Source organism: Nilaparvata lugens, chromosome 13 (genome assembly GCF_014356525.2).
Source record: "Nilaparvata lugens isolate BPH chromosome 13, ASM1435652v1, whole genome shotgun sequence".
In the NCBI taxonomy this organism is placed as follows: domain Eukaryota; kingdom Metazoa; phylum Arthropoda; class Insecta; order Hemiptera; family Delphacidae; genus Nilaparvata; species Nilaparvata lugens.
Window position 1 is genome coordinate 22,617,051 of NC_052516.1, and position 19,720 is coordinate 22,636,770.

At 35.4% G+C, this 19,720-nt stretch overlaps 2 protein-coding genes across 3 annotated transcripts in view; one reads left to right on the top strand and one right to left on the bottom strand.

Annotated features, from left to right (window-relative positions):
* Positions 1-9,189, bottom strand: part of LOC111045296 (dolichyl-diphosphooligosaccharide--protein glycosyltransferase subunit STT3A) — a 31,669-nt gene extending 22,480 nt beyond the window's left edge. The window contains exons 1-4 of one of the 2 annotated variants that reach the window (XM_039440101.1): positions 9,054-9,189; positions 8,508-8,640; positions 8,073-8,240; positions 6,710-6,870 (exon numbers count right to left, since the gene is read on the bottom strand). In XM_039440101.1, coding sequence (XP_039296035.1) covers positions 6,710-6,870; positions 8,073-8,240; positions 8,508-8,601 — 423 coding nt within the window. In that variant the 5' untranslated portion in view covers positions 8,602-8,640; positions 9,054-9,189. Of the gene's footprint in view, positions 1-3,305; positions 3,485-6,709; positions 6,871-8,072; positions 8,241-8,507; positions 8,641-9,053 lie in introns of those variants that run through there. The other variant, XM_039440102.1, reaches the window with a different exon arrangement.
* Positions 9,190-9,357: 168 nt separating this feature from the next.
* On the top strand, positions 9,358-18,460 carry LOC111054954 (mitochondrial import inner membrane translocase subunit TIM14). The gene is made up of 4 exons (XM_022342087.2): positions 9,358-9,553; positions 9,973-10,107; positions 10,972-11,082; positions 18,217-18,460. Exons 1-4 carry the CDS (start codon positions 9,551-9,553, stop codon positions 18,322-18,324), a joined length of 357 nt encoding a protein of 118 aa, XP_022197779.1. The 5' UTR covers positions 9,358-9,550; the 3' UTR covers positions 18,325-18,460.
* Positions 18,461-19,720: the final 1,260 nt, after the last annotated feature.

Sequence of the window (19,720 nt, forward strand, 5' to 3'; positions counted from 1 at the left end):
TAAGTCCATGGTAAGCAGTTAACAGTAGTTTTTTATCATTCAGCCTAGCAAGCTGCCGCAGGACAAATACCCCAGATGATATCTTATTACATATCCTGTCAATGTAAGGATGCCATGTTAATTTCCTGTCCAATAAAATTCCCAAGAATGCTACTTTCTCTTCTTGGTCTAATTCATTTTCCCCTACAAACACATTTATTTCTCTATCCTCTACTGAATTATATTTTACTTTTGAATTGTAGGAATTGACATTTCTTACTATTTATTGTTAATTGCCTTTGCTTCAAGAATTTGACAATTGACTGTACTCCAGTAAAAGCATTTATTTCTAGACTATCTAATAAATAATTGTTAAAGATAAGCGATGTGTCATCAGCAAACAACAGAGCTCTGTGATCTTTTAACTCTTTTGGTAATTGGTTCACATACAACAGAAACAGTAAGGGACCCAGAATTGAGCCTTGAGGTACTCCAGCCTGGACCTCCAGTTTTTGAGATTTAATTTTTACTATTTCATTCCCATCCACCTTGGTAAGCTCAACACACTGGTTTCTACCTATGAGATATGATTCAAACCATTTTAGTTCTATACCATTCACACCTACAGTTTTTAGTATTTCCAATAATATTCTATGGTTCACACAATCAAAAGCTTTGGATAAATCAAGAAATATTGCGGCTGCCTTCTCACCTGAATCTATTAAATCTATTAGTCTTTCAACAAGGGATACTATTGCAGTCTTAGTAGATTTCCCTTTCTGGAACCCATGCTGTTCATCACATATGAAATTAATTTCTTCCAGGTGCATCAATAGCCTATTTAAAACTACTCTTTCAAAAATTTTACTTATTACATTTAGAATACTAATGGGTCTATAATTTTCAACTCTTTCAGAATCACCGCTCTTGAAAATTGGCAAAATTTTTCCTTGTTTCAGATCATCAGGGAAAATACCCTGCTCTAGTGAAGTATTAAGGAGATGCAATAAAGGGTCCAGTAATTCATTTTTACATTCTTTTAAAATTTTGCTTGAGACCCCATCCAGTCCTACTGTTTTTTTGTTATTCAAATTTTTTATTATTCTTGACAACTCATCTCTTGATAATGGATGAAATTTAAAAACCTTTTCAATTGGCTCAGCATTTAATGTAGTTGTATTATAAGTATTAGTGTTCAGTGACTTTTGGAGATTTTTGGAGAGCAACCTGTTGATAATACTTATTGAAAAAGTTACAAATGTCTATACTATCATCCATATAATTTCCATGTTCATCGATTATCCTAGGGACATTAGTAACTGTATCTTTTTGAGCTGCTCTCCTATTTCTATTAATTACCTCCCAAACAGCAGAGTTAAAATTGGTACTAGTTGTTAATATTTCAGCTGTTTTCTTACACTTAGCTTTCCTCACTTCTTTTGCATAGTTTTTCTTTAGACATTTGTATTTGACTTCACTCGGAACATCCCTCACTAATTTAAATTCCTCATAGCTTCCCTAACAATATTTCTTTGAGTAAGAATATCTTCAGTTATCCATTCATCTACTTTGTTAATTTACTTTTCACTTTGACTTTTTTTATTGGACAGCATACACTAATGTGAAATCTTAGAGTATCAATGAATTGCTTATATTTGTAATTTAGGTTACAACTGTTATAAACACTACTCCAATTTTCTTGAAGCAGTTCCTGCTTCAAACAATTTATATTTCCTAGCTCATATTGCTGAATTTCTTTCACAAAAGTTTTTTTTCTGCTTGGATTCTGGCCCTGCAACTTAACATCTAAAATTTGATAGTTATGATCTGATAGATCTGAGCTACCTAACCTGACATTACAACCTTCTATATTTGTGAGGATATTATCAATAATTGTCTGTGAAGTTCGAGTTACTCTTGTATATTCGTGGACCTTAATTTCTAAATTATTCATATTAATAATATCTCTAATGTCCTCTGTCATTTTATCCTGCCTGGCAAAATCGGTATTGAAATCTCCTACTACTATAACATTTGTGAAACGAGCGGTTGTAATTTCCAAAAGTGTATGGAGCAGCTCACAAAATTTTTGCCAGTCTCCATTTGGTGACCTATAGATACCTAACACTGCTACCTCAAATCGATCATAAATTTTTAACCTTAGTCCCGTCACCTCTAAATCCATCTCAACAGAAAATCTCTTAACAAAATGCAGTTCATAAGTTTGGGTATGTTTAGCATTGCTAGTGAATATACATACACCACCACTTCTATGAGCTATTCTACAAAATTCTGATCTCAGTGAATAGCCTGGAATCCTAACTTGATTTATTTCCTTTATTTTTAAGCCATGCTCTGTGAAAATAACAATGTCAGGATCCTCCTGTTTAAGAAATACTTCTAATCTGTCAATTTTGTTGCGAAGATACTGAATATTTTGATGATAAATACTAAAAACCTTACCATCTTGTGCTACTCTATCTCTAGCATTTGTAGCTATTTCCCTTTCCCTGTTTTGAGCCAAATCAGACTAAACGTGTCTGATCATGTCTTGTCTAGTCTACTAACTGGTGTGCGCCTAACCATACTGTAAACTCCTATTTAGTTTTAATATAAATCCCAGGATAGAACTCAGAGGCTCTACAATACTCCACTAGTTCCCGATGACACGCGGAATTGAGAACAGTCGGAACGCAAATGTACATGGCATTTCCAATTCCGTGTTCCCACGACATTTATTGAGCGCTTGGTGTAAACTACTATTTAGTTGCGTATTTAGTCTAAATATAGAACCCTGAGGCTCTATAATATTCCACTAGCTTTTGATGTCACGCGGAACCGGGAATAGTCGGAACTTAAATGTACATGGCATTTCCAATTCCATGCCCCACAACAGTTATTGGGCGCTTAGTGTTTACAAACTACTATTTAGTTGTGTATTTAATTACGCAATCAATCCAGCCCTATGAAACCTATATTTGATAGGTTTATCTATTATCATCTTCAAAGATATCTTTCTTAATTATATCTTATGAAGTTTTAGAGACCATACAACTTTTCATTTTATTTTAACGTAATTTTCTTGAATTATTATGTTTGCCAACTTGCACAATAGAATGACAAGTGAATAAAAAGATGAAACTATCCATCGATCAAACAGAATAATTCAAGAAACTTATGAAGTGTTTTCATATCTTATGGATATATCTTTCTTATGAAGTCTCTACTTGGGACTTCAAGTATCAAGTATTGTCATGTGAGCAGTGTGCTTCGAGACAGTCTTAGAAAAATACAGGACATTTTTTAAAATGATAAAGTTTACTAACCTTTAGTTCCTTAGTCAGCAAATAGGTGATGATTGTTGTCAAACTTGAAAAGAATGGCGCCAAAAAGACACAAACGTTCCTGATATCTATTGTGATATTCAACATCCACATCAGGTGATAGAGAACGGCTGAAGTGACCATGAGGCCTGGGTATATGGTTCCTGAAATGCAAATTGAATAGATGTATTCTTGAAATTGAGTAAAAGAAATATTTTAAACATTACATCATGGATTTTAAACGATCAACCATTAATAAATATTAATAACACAGTAACAGCCATTAAACACTGTGAAGAAATAGTTTGAACATTAGCCTAAAATATTATCAGTAATCCAGTAACAGCCATGAAAAATAAAGGAAACTGCTAGAAATCTTATGAGTGATCTAAGGATATGATGCGTATATGTGTACAAGTGCACACGTCGTCATGCGTGACCAAGAGCGCAGATGAGAAAGAAAATATGGGAAGAACAATAAGAATGCTCACACTGAACGCGTGCACTTGCTGATTCAAAAAAGAACGACCTTCAAAACATTTCTTTTGATGGAAAAGGAAAATCTACTAAAACATCTAAGAGGATTGATGACGGTTCTGATATAATAATTAAAAGATTTTTCAGACAAATCGCAACGTTATTCAATGACTCTTTCCAGATTTTTTTTTTGGCTCATGCATGATCTGACGTGTGCATTTGCACATACATGCATTCATCAAAATGTGATCATACCCTTAGATGAATAACTATTAGTTGGATTCTCATACATTTCAGTATCAATAGCGTGTCCGGTACAGTGAAAATATTATTCCTGTAAGTTCTAAAGGGAATAGACATACCGGGGACCAGCTTGGCTAGTTTAATTAGTAGTCTGCCAAACTAAGGGACTCATGCTCGCCTCAAGAACCGATTGAGGATGGTGATGCTGACAGCTCTGCTAGATATAGAAACTTTAAACAATTCTACAAGAGAGGATCGAGCTGGCTAAGAGGTTGGCAACTGAGCGACAGATCGAGGATGCACCTACCAATGCAAAGCTGCCTGGATGTGATAAATACAAACAGATCCATGCCACGGAAAAAGATCGACTTTGCAAGCCCGGATGATTTTAATGGCTTCTTTGTGGGTTCGGTTCAGGATATAGTGTGATTCCCTGCCTGATACTGCCATTGATCCAATTGATCTGTTGGAAGGAAGAATCCAGCCGGGACAGGAGCATCTCTCCTTCTTTCGCCCCACACACCAGCTGCCTTGAGGAGGATCATACGCTCTTTCAAACCTCAAAAAGTCCAGATGTGTTTGGCATGTCTGTGAGCATGCTTCGAGAGGTTGTTGATGCCATTGCAGTTCCTCTCTCTGCATCTGTCAATGAGTGCTTGAGGTCTGGAAATTTTCCTGATTTCTTGAAAACATCAAGAACTGTCCCAGTCTTCAAGAAGGGTGATCGTGAGAACCTTCGTAGCTTCAGGCCAATCTCCATAACTCCTGTCTTTGGCAAGGTGATTGAGGCAGTGATAAAGCCTCAGCTGGAGGCCTTTTTCGAGGAGATGGCCTGTTCTCCAACATGCAGTTTGGTTTCCGAGTTGGGAGATCAACAGTGGGTGCAGTCGACCATGTGGCTGAGCGGATTGATGCTGCCTTCGAGGATGGTGAGTCTCTTGCTTTGCTCTTTGTGATCTGAGCCGAGCCTTTGACTGCGTGGACCATGGCATTCTTCTTAGAAAGCTGAGCTTTTATGGTCTTAGAGACTCTGCCCTTCCATCTGGGCTCTTACCTTTCTGGAAGGACTCAGCTTGTCTCCCTCAGTGGTGCTGACTCCCGGACACTTCCGGTAACTTTTGGTGTTCCTCAGGGATCGGTGCTGGGGCCTACACTGTTTCTTGTCATGATAAATGACCTCGACGACCACGGTTCCTCTCTGATGTTCGCGGATGATGCATCTCTACTGTCATCGGGTGCTGAGCTTGAGCGGGTTTTGGAGGCATCTGCGGAGCATCTTCGTCTGCCACTTCATGGTTCCTGGCTAATCGATTCCAGCTGAATGAGGACAAGACCCAAAGGATCATCTGCAGCTTGTCACGTGAGCCGCGTGACCCTCAGAATCCAGTGAAGCTGCTGGGTTTTGTCTTGGACAGCAAACTCAGCTGGAACAATCATATAGCAAGTAACCAGTCGACTCTCCCGCATTTGCTTTCTGCTGCTCAAGATGAGGGCCTGGTGACTGAGAAGTACCTGATAATGATGTATCATGCGCTCTTCCATTGCCACATTACCTATGGCTTGCTTCTGTGGGGTCATTCAGCGGGGCTGCTGATGTGCTGAGACTGCAAAAGAGGGCTATAAGAATTATAACAGGCAGCGATCACCTTGCCCACTGCAAGCCATCTTTGCTCGCCTTGGTGTACTGACTGTCTTCAGCCATTACATCCTCCTGTGCTTGGTGTATGTCAAGAAGATACAGCATACTCTAGCTGCCCGTAGTGACATCCACCGCCACAACACCAGGCGCAGTGAGCTGTTGGATATCCCCAGGAGACGCCTCCACCGATCACAGGCCAGTTACAGGATTTCAGCCCTGAAATTCTACAACAAGCTGCCTAATAGTGTGAAGCAATGGGATGAGGCCGCCTTCAGGAGAACCGTCCGGAAGCTACTGTGTGCAAAGGCATACTACAGTGTGAACGAATTTATGAGTGATAATTTGAATTTTTATTGAGAGCATGAGCACTGGATCACTGCCATCTGAACTGTTACAGTTTTTTTTTTCATGTGTTTGTACGTGTTTTGATTTTTGACGCCATCGATCCCACGACATTTATTGAGCGCTTGGTGTAAACTACTATTTAGTTGCGTATTTAGTCTAAATATAGAACCCTGAGGCTCTATAATATTCCACTAGCTTTTGATGTCACGCGGAACCGGGAATAGTCGGAACTTAAATGTACATGGCATTTCCAATTCCATGCCCCACAACAGTTATTGGGCGCTTAGTGTTTACAAACTACTATTTAGTTGTGTATTTAATTACGCAATCAATCCAGCCCTATGAAACCTATATTTGATAGGTTTATCTATTATCATCTTCAAAGATATCTTTCTTAATTATATCTTATGAAGTTTTAGAGACCATACAACTTTTCATTTTATTTTAACGTAATTTTCTTGAATTATTATGTTTGCCAACTTGCACAATAGAATGACAAGTGAATAAAAAGATGAAACTATCCATCGATCAAACAAAATAATTCAAGAAACTTATGAAGTGCTTTCATATCTTATGGATATATCTTTCTTATGAAGTCTCTACTTGGGACTTCAAGTATCAAGTATTGTCGTGTGAGCAGTGTGCTTCGAGACAGTCTTAGAAAAATACAGAACATTTTTTAAAATGATAAAAGTTTACTAACCTTTAGTTCCTTAGTCAGCAAATAGGTGATGATTGTTGTCAGACTTGAAAAGAATGGCGCCAAAAAGACACAAACGTTCCTGATATCTATTGTGATATTCAACATCCACATCAGGTGATAGAGAACGGCTGAAGTGACCATGAGGCCTGGGTATATGGTTCCTGAAATGCAAATTGAATAGATGTATTTTTGAAATTGAGTAAAAGAAATATTTTAAACATTACATCATGGATTTTAAACGATCAACCATTTAATAAATATTAATAACACAGTAACAGCCATTAAACACTGTGAAGAAATAGTTTGAACATTAGCCTAAAATATTATCAGTAATCCAGTAACAGCCATGAAAAATAAAGGAAACTGCTAGAAATCTTATGAGTGATCTAAGGATATGATGCGTATATGTACAAGTGCACACTTCGTCATGCGTGACCAAGAGCGCAGATGAGAAAGAAAATATGGGAAGAACAATAAGAATGCTCACACTGAACGCGTGCACTTGCTGATTCAAAAAAGAACGACCTTCAAAACATTTCTTTTGATGGAAAAGGAAAATCTACTAAAACATCTAAGAGGATTGACGACGGTTCTGATATAATAATTAAAAGATTTTTCAGACAAATCGCAACGTTATTCAATGACTCTTTCCAGATTTTTTTTTGGCTCATGCATGATCTGACGTGTGCATTTGCACATACATGCATTCATCAAAATGTGATCATACCCTTAGATGAATAACTATTAGTTGGATTCTCATACATTTCAGTATCAGATAGCGTGTCCGGTACAGTGAAAATATTATTCCTGTAAGTTCTAAAGGGAATAGACATACCGGGGACCAGCTTGGCTAGTTTAATTAGTAGTCTGCCAAACTGGAATTACATCGATGCAGACTAGCGGGGACCTAGAGCAGTTTTCCTGCTCAGGCCATTAGACTTTTCAACGCACTGACGAGGGAGGTGCAAGACATGCGACATATTAAGTTCTGTGCTGCAGTAAGAAATGGGCTGCTAGATAGGCATATGTATTCCCTACAGGAGTGGGCTGAGGTACCTCTTTTTAAGGTGGCTGCTCCTCCACTACACGAATAACAATTTTTGTGGTTATTATTTTTTCTGAAATGACACTGCCGATCTGGAAACCACAGTCCTGGGCAACGACCACAAGTATCAAGTCAAGAGAATTATATTTTGACACATATACTGATATCGATACGTACGTATCTAGCTTCGTGGGATTTATTTTATGATGAGTATAAACTATAATCTGACATTAATTATAATTTAGAGTAATCAGTAGTTGAACCTTGATTAAAGATTAAACAGAAGTAGAATTAATTAAGTTTGAGTTTAAAACTAACCTCCAATGATCCTTCCAAGGGGATACCATGCTCTATCATCAAACCAATTGTGAAAGCTGTAGAATCCTTCTTCAGCCAGAAATTTTGTAGTTCTGTAGTTGAAATAGGGATCAAACTCATGGATTACACTTTCGAAACGTAGAACTGAGAAGAGACGTGTGGCAAAAGCTGAAAAAATTAAAATAAGTTATATTTGATTGGTAAATAACAAAAAATAATTACAATATCAAATTTAACATATGTATTATTTTTAATTGTAATTCAACTGATCACTTTTACAGAGATATATAAGTATCTGAATGTGAAAATAAAAAATATTAGTAGGTATAGGAATATCAAAAGACCTTAAATTAGTTCTTCAAAATAAAATAATAAATTCTTCATCTTTTACCTATTTCAATAAATTGTAAATCAATGAACAAATAATATACTTACAGAGGATTGCTGCAAGAGACAGGATACTCAACTTCAGAAGAGTTTCCTGCTTTTCAGGAGACATTCTGAATCCTTTCGATTTGATTAGAGCCATTTTGTTTGTATACAGTCGAATAATATCTATTACAACTATCTGAAAAAGAATAGTTTTTCAAATTAATTACCACAATAGATTTTAGATTTAATTATTCAGTAAAATCATAAAAATATCGTATACAAATAAAATTAGCCGGTTCAATTAGGGTGTTGTCCACGTACGTCAAAAAGACGCTACTGTGATTATAGGTTATGTTTTGTTTTTCCAAAACTTAGCACATAAGATTTAATAAAATAAGAGATGATTGTACTTGAAGCAAAGAAAGATAAATACTCGATTCAACAAAATGTCAAAAATGATGACAGATTGTATACTGACGTTGAAAATTCACAACAAACAAACTACTGGAATGTGAAGGCTATGCGGTACGGAATTATTGTTTATAAAAACACAAGAGAGAGTTTTTAAAACAATTATGGTTAGGAATATAATTATATCAATAAACTAACCTGCAGGATTATTAATAGACTAAACACATTCTGAAAAATAACAAAATTCCGGATAGAAGTCACTGACCGAAGTACCGTCTAGCGTGGCATCTTCATCTTGGATCGTCAACAAACTGATAAACGATCAAGGAAGCATAGCAAATCAAATATATAAAAAATGTAAAAATCTTTAGCTGATTTAACTTGTGATAGAAATATATTCAATGGATAATTTATTGATTTATTGGGATTTTTCAATGAAATGCGATAAATTGATTTCATAAATATTTATTTTCATTTTTCTCGATATCTCTAGACTGACGTCATACAAAAGTTAGGTTATGTCTTAACCTTACTTTCTCATTTTGTTTCCTTCAAACGAAATAAGTTTGTTTATTTGCTGTTCAACTAAAATTTTGGCAAATTTCCTACACAGGAATGTTAAATTGTATTATCGTGAACAAATGACAGAGTTGCACAATCCTGCAAATTAACGGTGTTGTAAATCGATTCAAAAAATGGTGAGTGTTTACACAATGTTAGCAAATTATCATTAATTTTGAATTATTTAAAAATTATCTATAGAGAAAGGTTGATTGAAATGCACATAAAGTAGAGAAATTATTTTCATTCAGGTTATAAATAGTTTGAAATACGCAATTAAATCAGTAGAGAATAATGTTAATAGTTTTTTACTGCTTACTCCAATGTAACTCTATCTTACTTTTAAAACAAGTCTTGCTCAACTTTGAATTCTTAAATTGTGTGCAGGAGCTCTTTACTCTAGATTATTATAATTATTACTTCAAAAACCTCATAGTTTTTCATTCATCGACGTATTATTCTTACTAAGCACCTTACTTCAAGTTCTCATTCATCATTAAAATTTAAGTTGTATTTTATTTTTTTATATTTATATTTAAATGACTTTTTGTTGCAGGCAAGTACTGCTATCGTTGCAGGGATAGGATTGGTGGTCGTCGGATATACTGGCAAATATCTGCTAAGGATGGCTCCAGAAATATCTCAGAGAATGGCAGAAACTCTCAAAACTCTTCCCAAAGTTGATGGAAATGTGAGTGTAAAAGATGTTAGGCTCTTATTACAATAAGCAACTAGTCTCGACCACCAGTGGGTCGCCAAGTGTCTGAGCAAGTTGGGGGCATTAGCTCTTATTGCGTTCTTTCAACTAAGAACGCCAAATGAAATTAATAAAGAAATGATATTCTAACTTAACTGATACACCAGATTTTGACGGCCGGCTGGTGTCTCACTTGGGGAATTTTATGGCTCTTTCAATTTTTCTCAATACTGTCATAGTGACGAAACCAAACGTTTTTTGAGTCAAGTCAGCAGGGCAGAAAGCTCTCCTATTGGCTGATTAAGTTGGTGTTCAAGAATCAGCCAATTGGAGAGCTTCCTGCACATATCTGAAAAATACTTCATGTGGCTTGGACCTAAACTTCTTCATTCTATTCTCAATTTCGTCATCCTATCACACTGTCATAGTAAGGGAAAACCCACAATCGGGTTTTGCAGACGAGCCGGCAGGGCAAGAAGCTTTCCGATTGGCTGATTGGTTTGGTGTTCGAGATTCAGCTGATAATCAGCCAATAATGAGCTTCCTGCCCTACCGACTTATCTGAAAATACACCTTATATGGTTTGGTCACATGATAAGATCTCTTCACATTACACTACGCTGAAATACGTCTTCGGAAGATGTAGCCGTTCTATTTCCCCAACATTGAAAGCTACGTTGACGTGAACTGGAAAGATACGTAGCTTGGATTTAACATTAAGAGGTAGGACGTTTTTCAGCATACCTTAGATAGATGTGAAGAGACCTAAAATATCTTTATTCTATTCTTCATTCTAGTCATCTTATTATATTTGTCTTTCAATTCAATAATATTCAAAAATGATATTCTTATTTTCAGGCATTCGCCAATAGGAAATACTATGTGGGAGGATTCGAACCGAAGATGACAAGACGAGAAGCCAGCTTAATATTGGGCATATCACCCACCTCTAGCAAACTCAAAATAAAGGTAAAGTCCACCTAAAATTTCAAAGAGATTCCAGCCTCTAAATATGGATTAGTTGCAACTTTGCCATTGAGTATATCTTTCAGATACATGTGGTCACTAATGCTGGATTCCCACAGATCAGTATGTGTCCTGTAAAGGGAAAATATTATTCCCTTATTCCCATGAGTTCTGATGGGACTATTCCCACTTAGTTTGGTCGAGCAAGTATGAATAGTCCCATTTGAACAAAGGGAAATAATATTTTTACCGAACCTGATACGTAAACTGATACTCAACTCTTTTCTGTATAGGGCTACTTGTAATATAAATAGAAAGAAAAATAAAAGTCTCAGTACCCTTTTTGAATTATTCTAACAATAAAATGAAATAATTCAAAAAGAATGCTGAGATTTTAATTTTTCTTTCTATTTATATTTTATCACTAAAATACAATAATTCAAAAAGAGTATTGAGATTTTTATTTTTCTTTCTACTGATACTTAAATTTCTCGATCCTAGGACCGTGGTAAAGACATCGGAAGTAAGTAAATAAGTAAGTAAGATATTAGGAAGAAGACTACAAGGAAGACCAAGAAAGCGGTGGGTTGAAGATGTGGAGGAGGATTTGCGAAAACTGGGTGTAAGAAGATGGAGAACAACAGCAGAATGTCGAGAGGGATGGAAGGATGTGGATAGATGTGATTCAAGATTCATTTATTTATCGTCAGAACACTAACAAAAATGCAAGACATAGCATTCATTGTGTGATGAAGGCTAAGACCCTACATGGGCTGTAGTTCCAATAATGATGAAGATATGAGGAAATCTGCCTTAACACTAACTAAACTGAAACCTTGACTCCTGAATCAGAATGCATGAAATATCATATCAACTTAATGATATTAAAAGTTGAAATAAGTTGTGAGTATCAGTCTAGCCTTCGCAGTATCAGTCTAGCCTTCGATGAGAGCGGTCGTGTCGATAGTGTCGTTTTAATCAGTAACCGGCCGCTGCGCGATAAAATTTTCAGAACGAACTTTTACTAAATTAATCTATTATGGCAGAGTGTTTCAAGTGTAAATTGAGTTTCTCAGATAAAGAAATCGTGGTAGAGTGTAGTGAGTGTAAAAATGGGTTTCACCCAGTGTGTACCAGACTAGAATCCATCGAGAAGTTTAAAAAAATGAACTCACAAGCCAAAGCTGCATGGAAATGTGACAACTGCAAGCAGGATAAAAATACTTCAGGTCAGTCGGATAATCACTATAAACATTTCTCAGAAATAATAGAAAGTCTTCGAAGAGAAATAACTGATCTTAAAACCTCCTTCAACTCGAAATTGGACGAAGTCAACAAAACACTGGAAAATCTGAACACAAAAACTGATGAAATTAAAGAACACATCAACACTCTCACCGTCGAACATCATGCTTTGAAACAAAAGTACAATGAACTTGAGAAGGAGAACTCGGAAACCAAAATGCATGTTCAGAAATTGGAAAATGAAATTCACGATCTTCAGCAGTATACCAGAAAGGATAATCTAGAAATCGTTGGTATTCCCGAAACCAAGCAGGAAAATCTACTGGTCGTCATGGAGGCTGTCGCAAAATCTATAAACGTGGATTTCAAGAAGGAAGACCTATCGATTGTCCACAGAATGCCAACCGCCAAAGGATCTTCTTCTATCGTGGCGAAATTCAGTTCCAGGAGTAAGAAAATTGAATGGATCGCCGCGGCAAGGAAAATGAAAGGCATCAAGTCCACCGATATATGCAACAAGCTACCCAGATCAGACGTCTACGTGAATGAACACCTCTCACCCTACTACAAACGATTACTAGGTAAAGCTAAAAGTCTAAAAATAAATAAAAAGCTTACTTTCGTCTGGGTTCGTGATTGTAAAATTTTTGTCAAAAAAAGTGAACATTCTCGAACAAAAAGAATCATGAACGAAGAGGACTTGAACGAATATAATAATTAGATCGTCAATGTGAATGTTTTCTTAATTTATTATTGCACAGTGTGTTTTCCTATCAGGTTTCATATTATTTCCCTTATTTGAAATTTATTACTGCGCAGTGCATTGGTTTTATTGACTGTATTTTCCTATTAGGTTTCATATTATTTCCCTTATTTAAAATTTTGAACCTTATTTAAAATTTAAAATCTTGTCTTGTTTCACTTTTTTGTTCTTCTATTTTCTTTTCTTTTGGGTTATCGATGAATAATGAGTATAGCTTTGATGAGGTGATCGATTTGGAGTGTTTTGATGCAATTGAGAGTGATGATATTTTTAGTTTTGAGCCCTATTTTCATATAGATGCAACAACAGATTCTATTGAAGCTTTTAATGTAATACATATGAATATACGGAGTTTGGGGAAAAATTTTGATGAGTTTGTATACGTCTTAGAAAACTGTAAAATAAATTACGATGTAATAATTCTTACGGAAACGTGGATGACTGATGATAAAGTTTTTGATTACAGTTTAGATGGCTATAGAGTTATAGATAAGCCGGGGCAACTAAACAGGAGTAACGGATTATGTATTTTTGTGAAAAATAGCATTGACGTAGATTATCTCAACTACGAAAATTCAGAGGCAGATATAATTCCGATTAGATTAAAAGCTTTCAACCACTTCATAACATTATTTGCAATTTACAGGTCTCCATCCTCTAATATCGATCTTTTTCTGAATGAGCTAGATGCAAGTCTGTCTGACATTCATGAGACAGAAAATATTCTTTTGATTGGAGATTTAAACATAGATATTTTGCGTAATAGTAATCTAGCAAATGAATATAGTAGCCTTATGCAGATGTATGGTCTAAGATCTCTTGTGAATAAGCCAACTAGAATTTCATGTAAAACAAAAACATGTATTGATCACATATTTTGGAGAAATGTAAATTTTAAAGAAGATAATGTAATAAGCTCTATACAGAAAACCTATATTACTGATCATTTCTGTACTACTTTTCACGTGAGAAATCCAAACACATTTTTTAAAGAAGTAAGAGAGGTCTTCACAGAAAAAATTAATTATAAGAAATTGATAGAAGGGCTACAAAAAGAAAGTTGGGGAAATGAAATTTCCATCAATGATCAAAATATAGACTTAGATGATAAGATTGATAAATTTTGTAGTAAGTTAATAAGCAATATTAAATCAGCTAGTGAACAGATAAAAATAAAAAATAAAAATAGACCACTGAAAAAATGGATAACTCCGGGGCTGATAAGATCCATTAGAGAGCGTGATAAATTGCATAAAAAACTAAACAGTCAGCCATTCAATATTGAATTACAATCTAGGTACAAAACATATAGAAATTTATTAAATAAACTTATAAGAAAAACTAAATTTGAGCATTACAAAACCATAATCTCTAATTCTAAAGGAAATAGTAAAAAAACTTGGAATTGCATAGAAGAAATTCTAGACATCCAACGTGTAAATAAACCGCCCAATATTGATCCAGATATTTTAAATAGTTATTTTGCTGGAGTGGGGAGAACTTATGCTGAAAGAATCGATATTGTACAACACTCAGTGGAGGCACAACGTTTACGTTGTTTAGCGGCGGACAGTCCACATTCATTCTTCATGCGTCCATCGAGCTCCGATGAGGTATTAGTTATCATCAGAAACTTGAAATCTGGCTCGTCCCCGGGGGTGGATGGACTGGGTAATGTATGTTTGAAGAATATTGCTGATATTATAGCGAAGCCATTGTCAGTGTTATTCAACAAATGTTTTGAATTGGGTCATTTTCCTTCTCATTTCAAGATAGCAAAAATAGTTCCTCTATTCAAATCAGGTGACAGAAAGGCTCCCGAAAACTATCGCCCAATCAGTTTGATAAGCAATCTATCTAAAATATTTGAAAAACTTATAAAACGACGATTGATAGAATACCTTAATAAATATAAATTTTTAGCTGAGAATCAATTCGGTTTCCAAGAGGGCAAATCAACTGAGGATGCTATGACAAATTTAGTTAGGATAATTACAGATAACTTTCAGAGCAACAAAAAAACTTTAACAGTATTCCTGGATTTAGCAAAAGCCTATGATACCATCCCTCACAGGTCCCTTCTGAATAAGTTGGAAAGTATAGGTTTTAGAGGGACAGTTCTAAAATTATTTGAAAGCTACTTGCAAAATAGATCTCAGGTACTCACTCTAAATGAAAAAACAAGTTTCATGATATTGACTGGGTTTGGCCTTCCCCAGGGTACAGTCCTCTCACCGATATTATTTTTGATATACATTAATGATCTCTTAAAAATAAATATTAATAACTGTACTACTATATCTTTTGCCGATGATACTGCCTTGGTTTTCACCGGACCAGATTGGAGGCAGGTGGAGCGATTGACAGAATCGGGTCTGGCTATTGTGAAGTCATGGCTGGATCAACATTCATTAACTCTAAATGCAAAGAAAAGCGTTTACATGGCCTTCTCACCCTCAGTGAGATCAGCCCCCCGGGAAGGGTCACATACGGGTATTAAAATTCACTCCCCTGACTACGCCTATTACGCATATCAACGGGTGAGGCACGAGGACTGTGGTTGCAGCTCGTTAGAAAAAGTGAATGTAATTAAATATTTAGGCGTTATGTTCGACTGTCATCTGAAGTGGAATGCTCACATTAATAGTCTGTGTAGAAGATTGAGACATGTCATATACAAGTTTCATAAATTGAGCGGTCTCGGGGATGCGAATATAGTGAAATTGGTGTACTCGGCATATGCTCAGTCCATTTTTCAGTATGGAATCAGGGTGTGGGGTGGTGCCTTGGATACGCACATGAACAAGATTCTCGTATTGCAAAGACATGTAATAAAAGCCGCTCTTGGCCGTCCCAGACGCTACCCAACAAATCTTCTGTTTGTTGAGTTCCCCGTGCTAACGGTAAAGCAGCTCTATATAAAAAATTTAATACTGTACCTGAATAAATGTAAAAATATATTTAAACCATACATGATGTCATACAACTTCCGAGCGAAACCGAACTATATTATAAATAGAACTGACTTAACTGTTTGCCGAAGACAATTCACTTACATCAGCAATAAACTTATTAACTTGGTACCTCAACACTTTCTAGTAAAACATATAACTAAGTCATCCATAAGAAATATAGATTTTTAGTTTTAATTCAGGTGTTTTTTCCTATAGCCATCTCTGTAATAAAGCACTCCTTTTGTTTATTATTTATTTTCATTTTTTTTTCAATATTGATATATCGATTAAATGGTTTATTAATTTTGTAAGTTAAGATTTCTAAGATTGATACTCGTTGCAGCACACAAACCTCTGGTTTTGCTGGCAACGCCTATAAGCTAATTTTGAGAAGAATTATTATTTATTTCATGTTAATGTTTAAATTAAGTTTTTAATTGTGTTTTTGTTTTGAAAAAATTGTATTGTATTATGGCAAATAAAGAATTTGAAAAAAAAAAAAAAATAATGAAATAACATTGAAAAAGGGTACTTTAATTTTTTATTACTTTCCTTGCCCTATTACCATAGGTAAGGAAAGTATTGCTTTCCGAAAAAAATTAAGGTACCCCAATTACTAAATTTCTATACGTTTCAAGGTCCCCTGAGTCCAAAAAAGTGGTTTTTGGGTATTGGTCTGTATGTATGTGCGTCTGTATACACGATATCTCGTCTCCCAATCAACGGAATGACTTGAAATTTGAACTTAAGGTCTATACACTATAAGTATCCGATACGAACAATTTCAATCAAATGCTATCCAAGATGGCGGCTAAAATGGCGAAAATTTTGTCAAAAACAGGGTTTTTCGCGATTTTCTTGAAAACGGCTTCAACCATTTTGATCAAATTTATACCCAAAATATTTTGATTAAAGTTATAGGATACCTACCTAGAATAGTCATTGATAAGCTCTGTCAACTGCCACAAGTCCCATATCTGTAAAAATTTCAGGAGCTCCGCCCCATCTATGCAAATTTTGATTTTAGAGTTCCAATCAAATTATCAGTCTTTAGATACAATTTAAACAAAAAATTTCAAGTGGAGAGGATTGAGCATGAAAATTTCTACAATTAATCTTCAGTAACATTTTAACCTAAAAATGGAAATAAGCTCGAAATTCGAGAAAATGTGATTATTCAATTGCAAACTGTTGGCAACTGTTGATTCTATTAAATCATTCACTATGAAGAGAAAGCAGACCCCGTGTGTCTCCAGCATTATAGTCCTGTCACCAGCTGGCTCAGATATTAGAATAGTAAACTTGAGATGCGCGTGAACACTAGCGTCACATGATCAATTTTCATAACGGCAAGGAAAGTTGTGTGAGTGCGCCACACCAGATTTTTATATTTATGTGAATAGGAATAGCCCTTACCAAGGAAGTGAATATCGTATCAACTCTTTAAACATAATCATAGAAACTGCCAATAACCTGTTTTCAACTAAATGTCTCAACTGTTTTCTGTAAAATGTGAAGTTTTTAGCTCAAAAATTTCTAGTTTCATTCAAAATTTTGCCTTTCCTTATGTTAAGTATTTGTACACAATGTGATAAATAAATAAATAACCATGTACATACTGCACCTCTCATGAGTTGCATCATTGGCTTAACCTTGGCTTCTTTATCAAAATTTCTTAATATATCGTATCAACTCCTTCAAGATATCTCAGAAACTGTCAATAGCCTTATACCAATACCTACTATTACTCTACTATAAGTACAAATGCATGTACTTACATGCTAAAAAATAGCGTGTAAGTAGTTATCCCATGGTATAGGGAGTTTATGTCGTAACTTTTACTGTTATCTGAAGCCGATAGTCCACGTAGTTCTTTCCCTTGAAGCTGTATGACACTGGTAGTCTCTCATATGGTGCCGTTCATACACTCTTACACTGCCAAAACATCAAAAATCGACAATAATCGGCTTGAGATAACAGTAAAAGGTACGACATAAACTCCCTACACCATGGGATATCTACTTACACGCTATTGTTTCTCTATGGTATTGCTTATACTTTAGGGTAACCTATCTCTCATCAATAGTATACATCAATTATTGGGATGTACCTTAAATTATTATATTCAGATTATATATTGTCTTTCATTTTCAAGTATTTTTCTTGTTTTTCCAGGATGCGCATAGGAAAATAATGCTGCTAAATCATCCTGACAGAGGTGGATCACCCTACCTTGCAGCAAAAATTAACGAAGCTAAAGATATGTTAGATGGTAACAAGTAGGTGTGAACTAAATTCAAACCTCCTGTTCTCTTGTATAGTATGAGAAATATTGTTTATATTTTTAGGAACCAATCGATAATTACTGTTGTAGATGTATTAAATATATATTTGTGAATAAATCTTGAAATTCAACCAATTTGTTTGTATCTATTCAATTTCCGTTCAAATTCCTGTTTATTGAATGAAAAAGACTAAGAAATTGTCAATGTAACGGTGTGACAAAATGGCGACTAAAGCAACAGAATCGCCATGATAACAAAATGTACTTTCAGTACAAAATAAGAACCAAGAAAACAAGTGTGAAAGATAATAAAACAAATATGTAAATGGAAAAACTATTGACTAATGTATGCTTAAAATTTTATGATAAAAAAATCCTGTTTCAAATAAAATAGAGTTCAATTTACAATAGATTATCAACCACAGAAGGCATTTTTCTCTTCGAAAAGAGAAGTCTTTTCTGATTGGTTCTCGTGGTAATCAAGGCTTGAATTCAACAGGCTCTTGGGCAACCGTGCTTAAGGCTAGGCACACACCAGTTAGTCAAGACAAGACTAGTCACGATTAGTCACAATACTTCACATAGTTGCTTATGAAGCAACACACACCGATTAGTCACCGCAATTAGACATGACTCCATAAGCAACTATGTGAAGTATTGTGACTAATCGTGACTAGTCTTGTCTTGACTAACTGGTGTGTGCCTAGCCTTAAGCACGGTTACCCAAGAGCCTGTTGAATTTAAGCTTAGATTACCACGAGAACCAATCAGAAAAGACTTCTCTTTTCGAAGAGAAAAAGGCCTTCTGTGGTTGGTTCACAAGACATCTAGATAACAACCATGTGTTATGTAGTGTTTTTTGCATAATGACGCCATTGATCCTATACAAGTGTGGTTAAAGGATGAAGAAGAAGCTATTGAGGCATTTAATAATGATTAAACCTTGATAGGCTTTTGTGTAACCGGGCCTTAGAGTAAGTGCCGGTTGCACAAAAGCCGGTTAAATTTTAGCGAACCATTCAGAAAAGGCCTGCTTCTCTGATTGGTTATTGTGAAATTAATCCGGGTGAAATTAAACCAGCTTTTGTGCAACCGGGCCTTTGTTACATTGAAACATAAACAGTCACTAGATATCCTATACTAGGAAACTAGCAGCTTCTTCTACATTTTTAGATGTTTGTATGTTTGTATGTTTGTATTTCACCGGATCTCGAAAACGGCTCTAACGATTCTCACGAAATTCAGAACATAGTAGGTTTATAATATTAAGATTCGATTGCACTAGGTTTCATCCCTGGGAAAACTCACTGAAGGACATTAAAAGGATAATTATTATTCATCCTTGGTGAAACAGCTGATGATAATTATTTTGTCGTATGTTGTTGATGAAAGTGA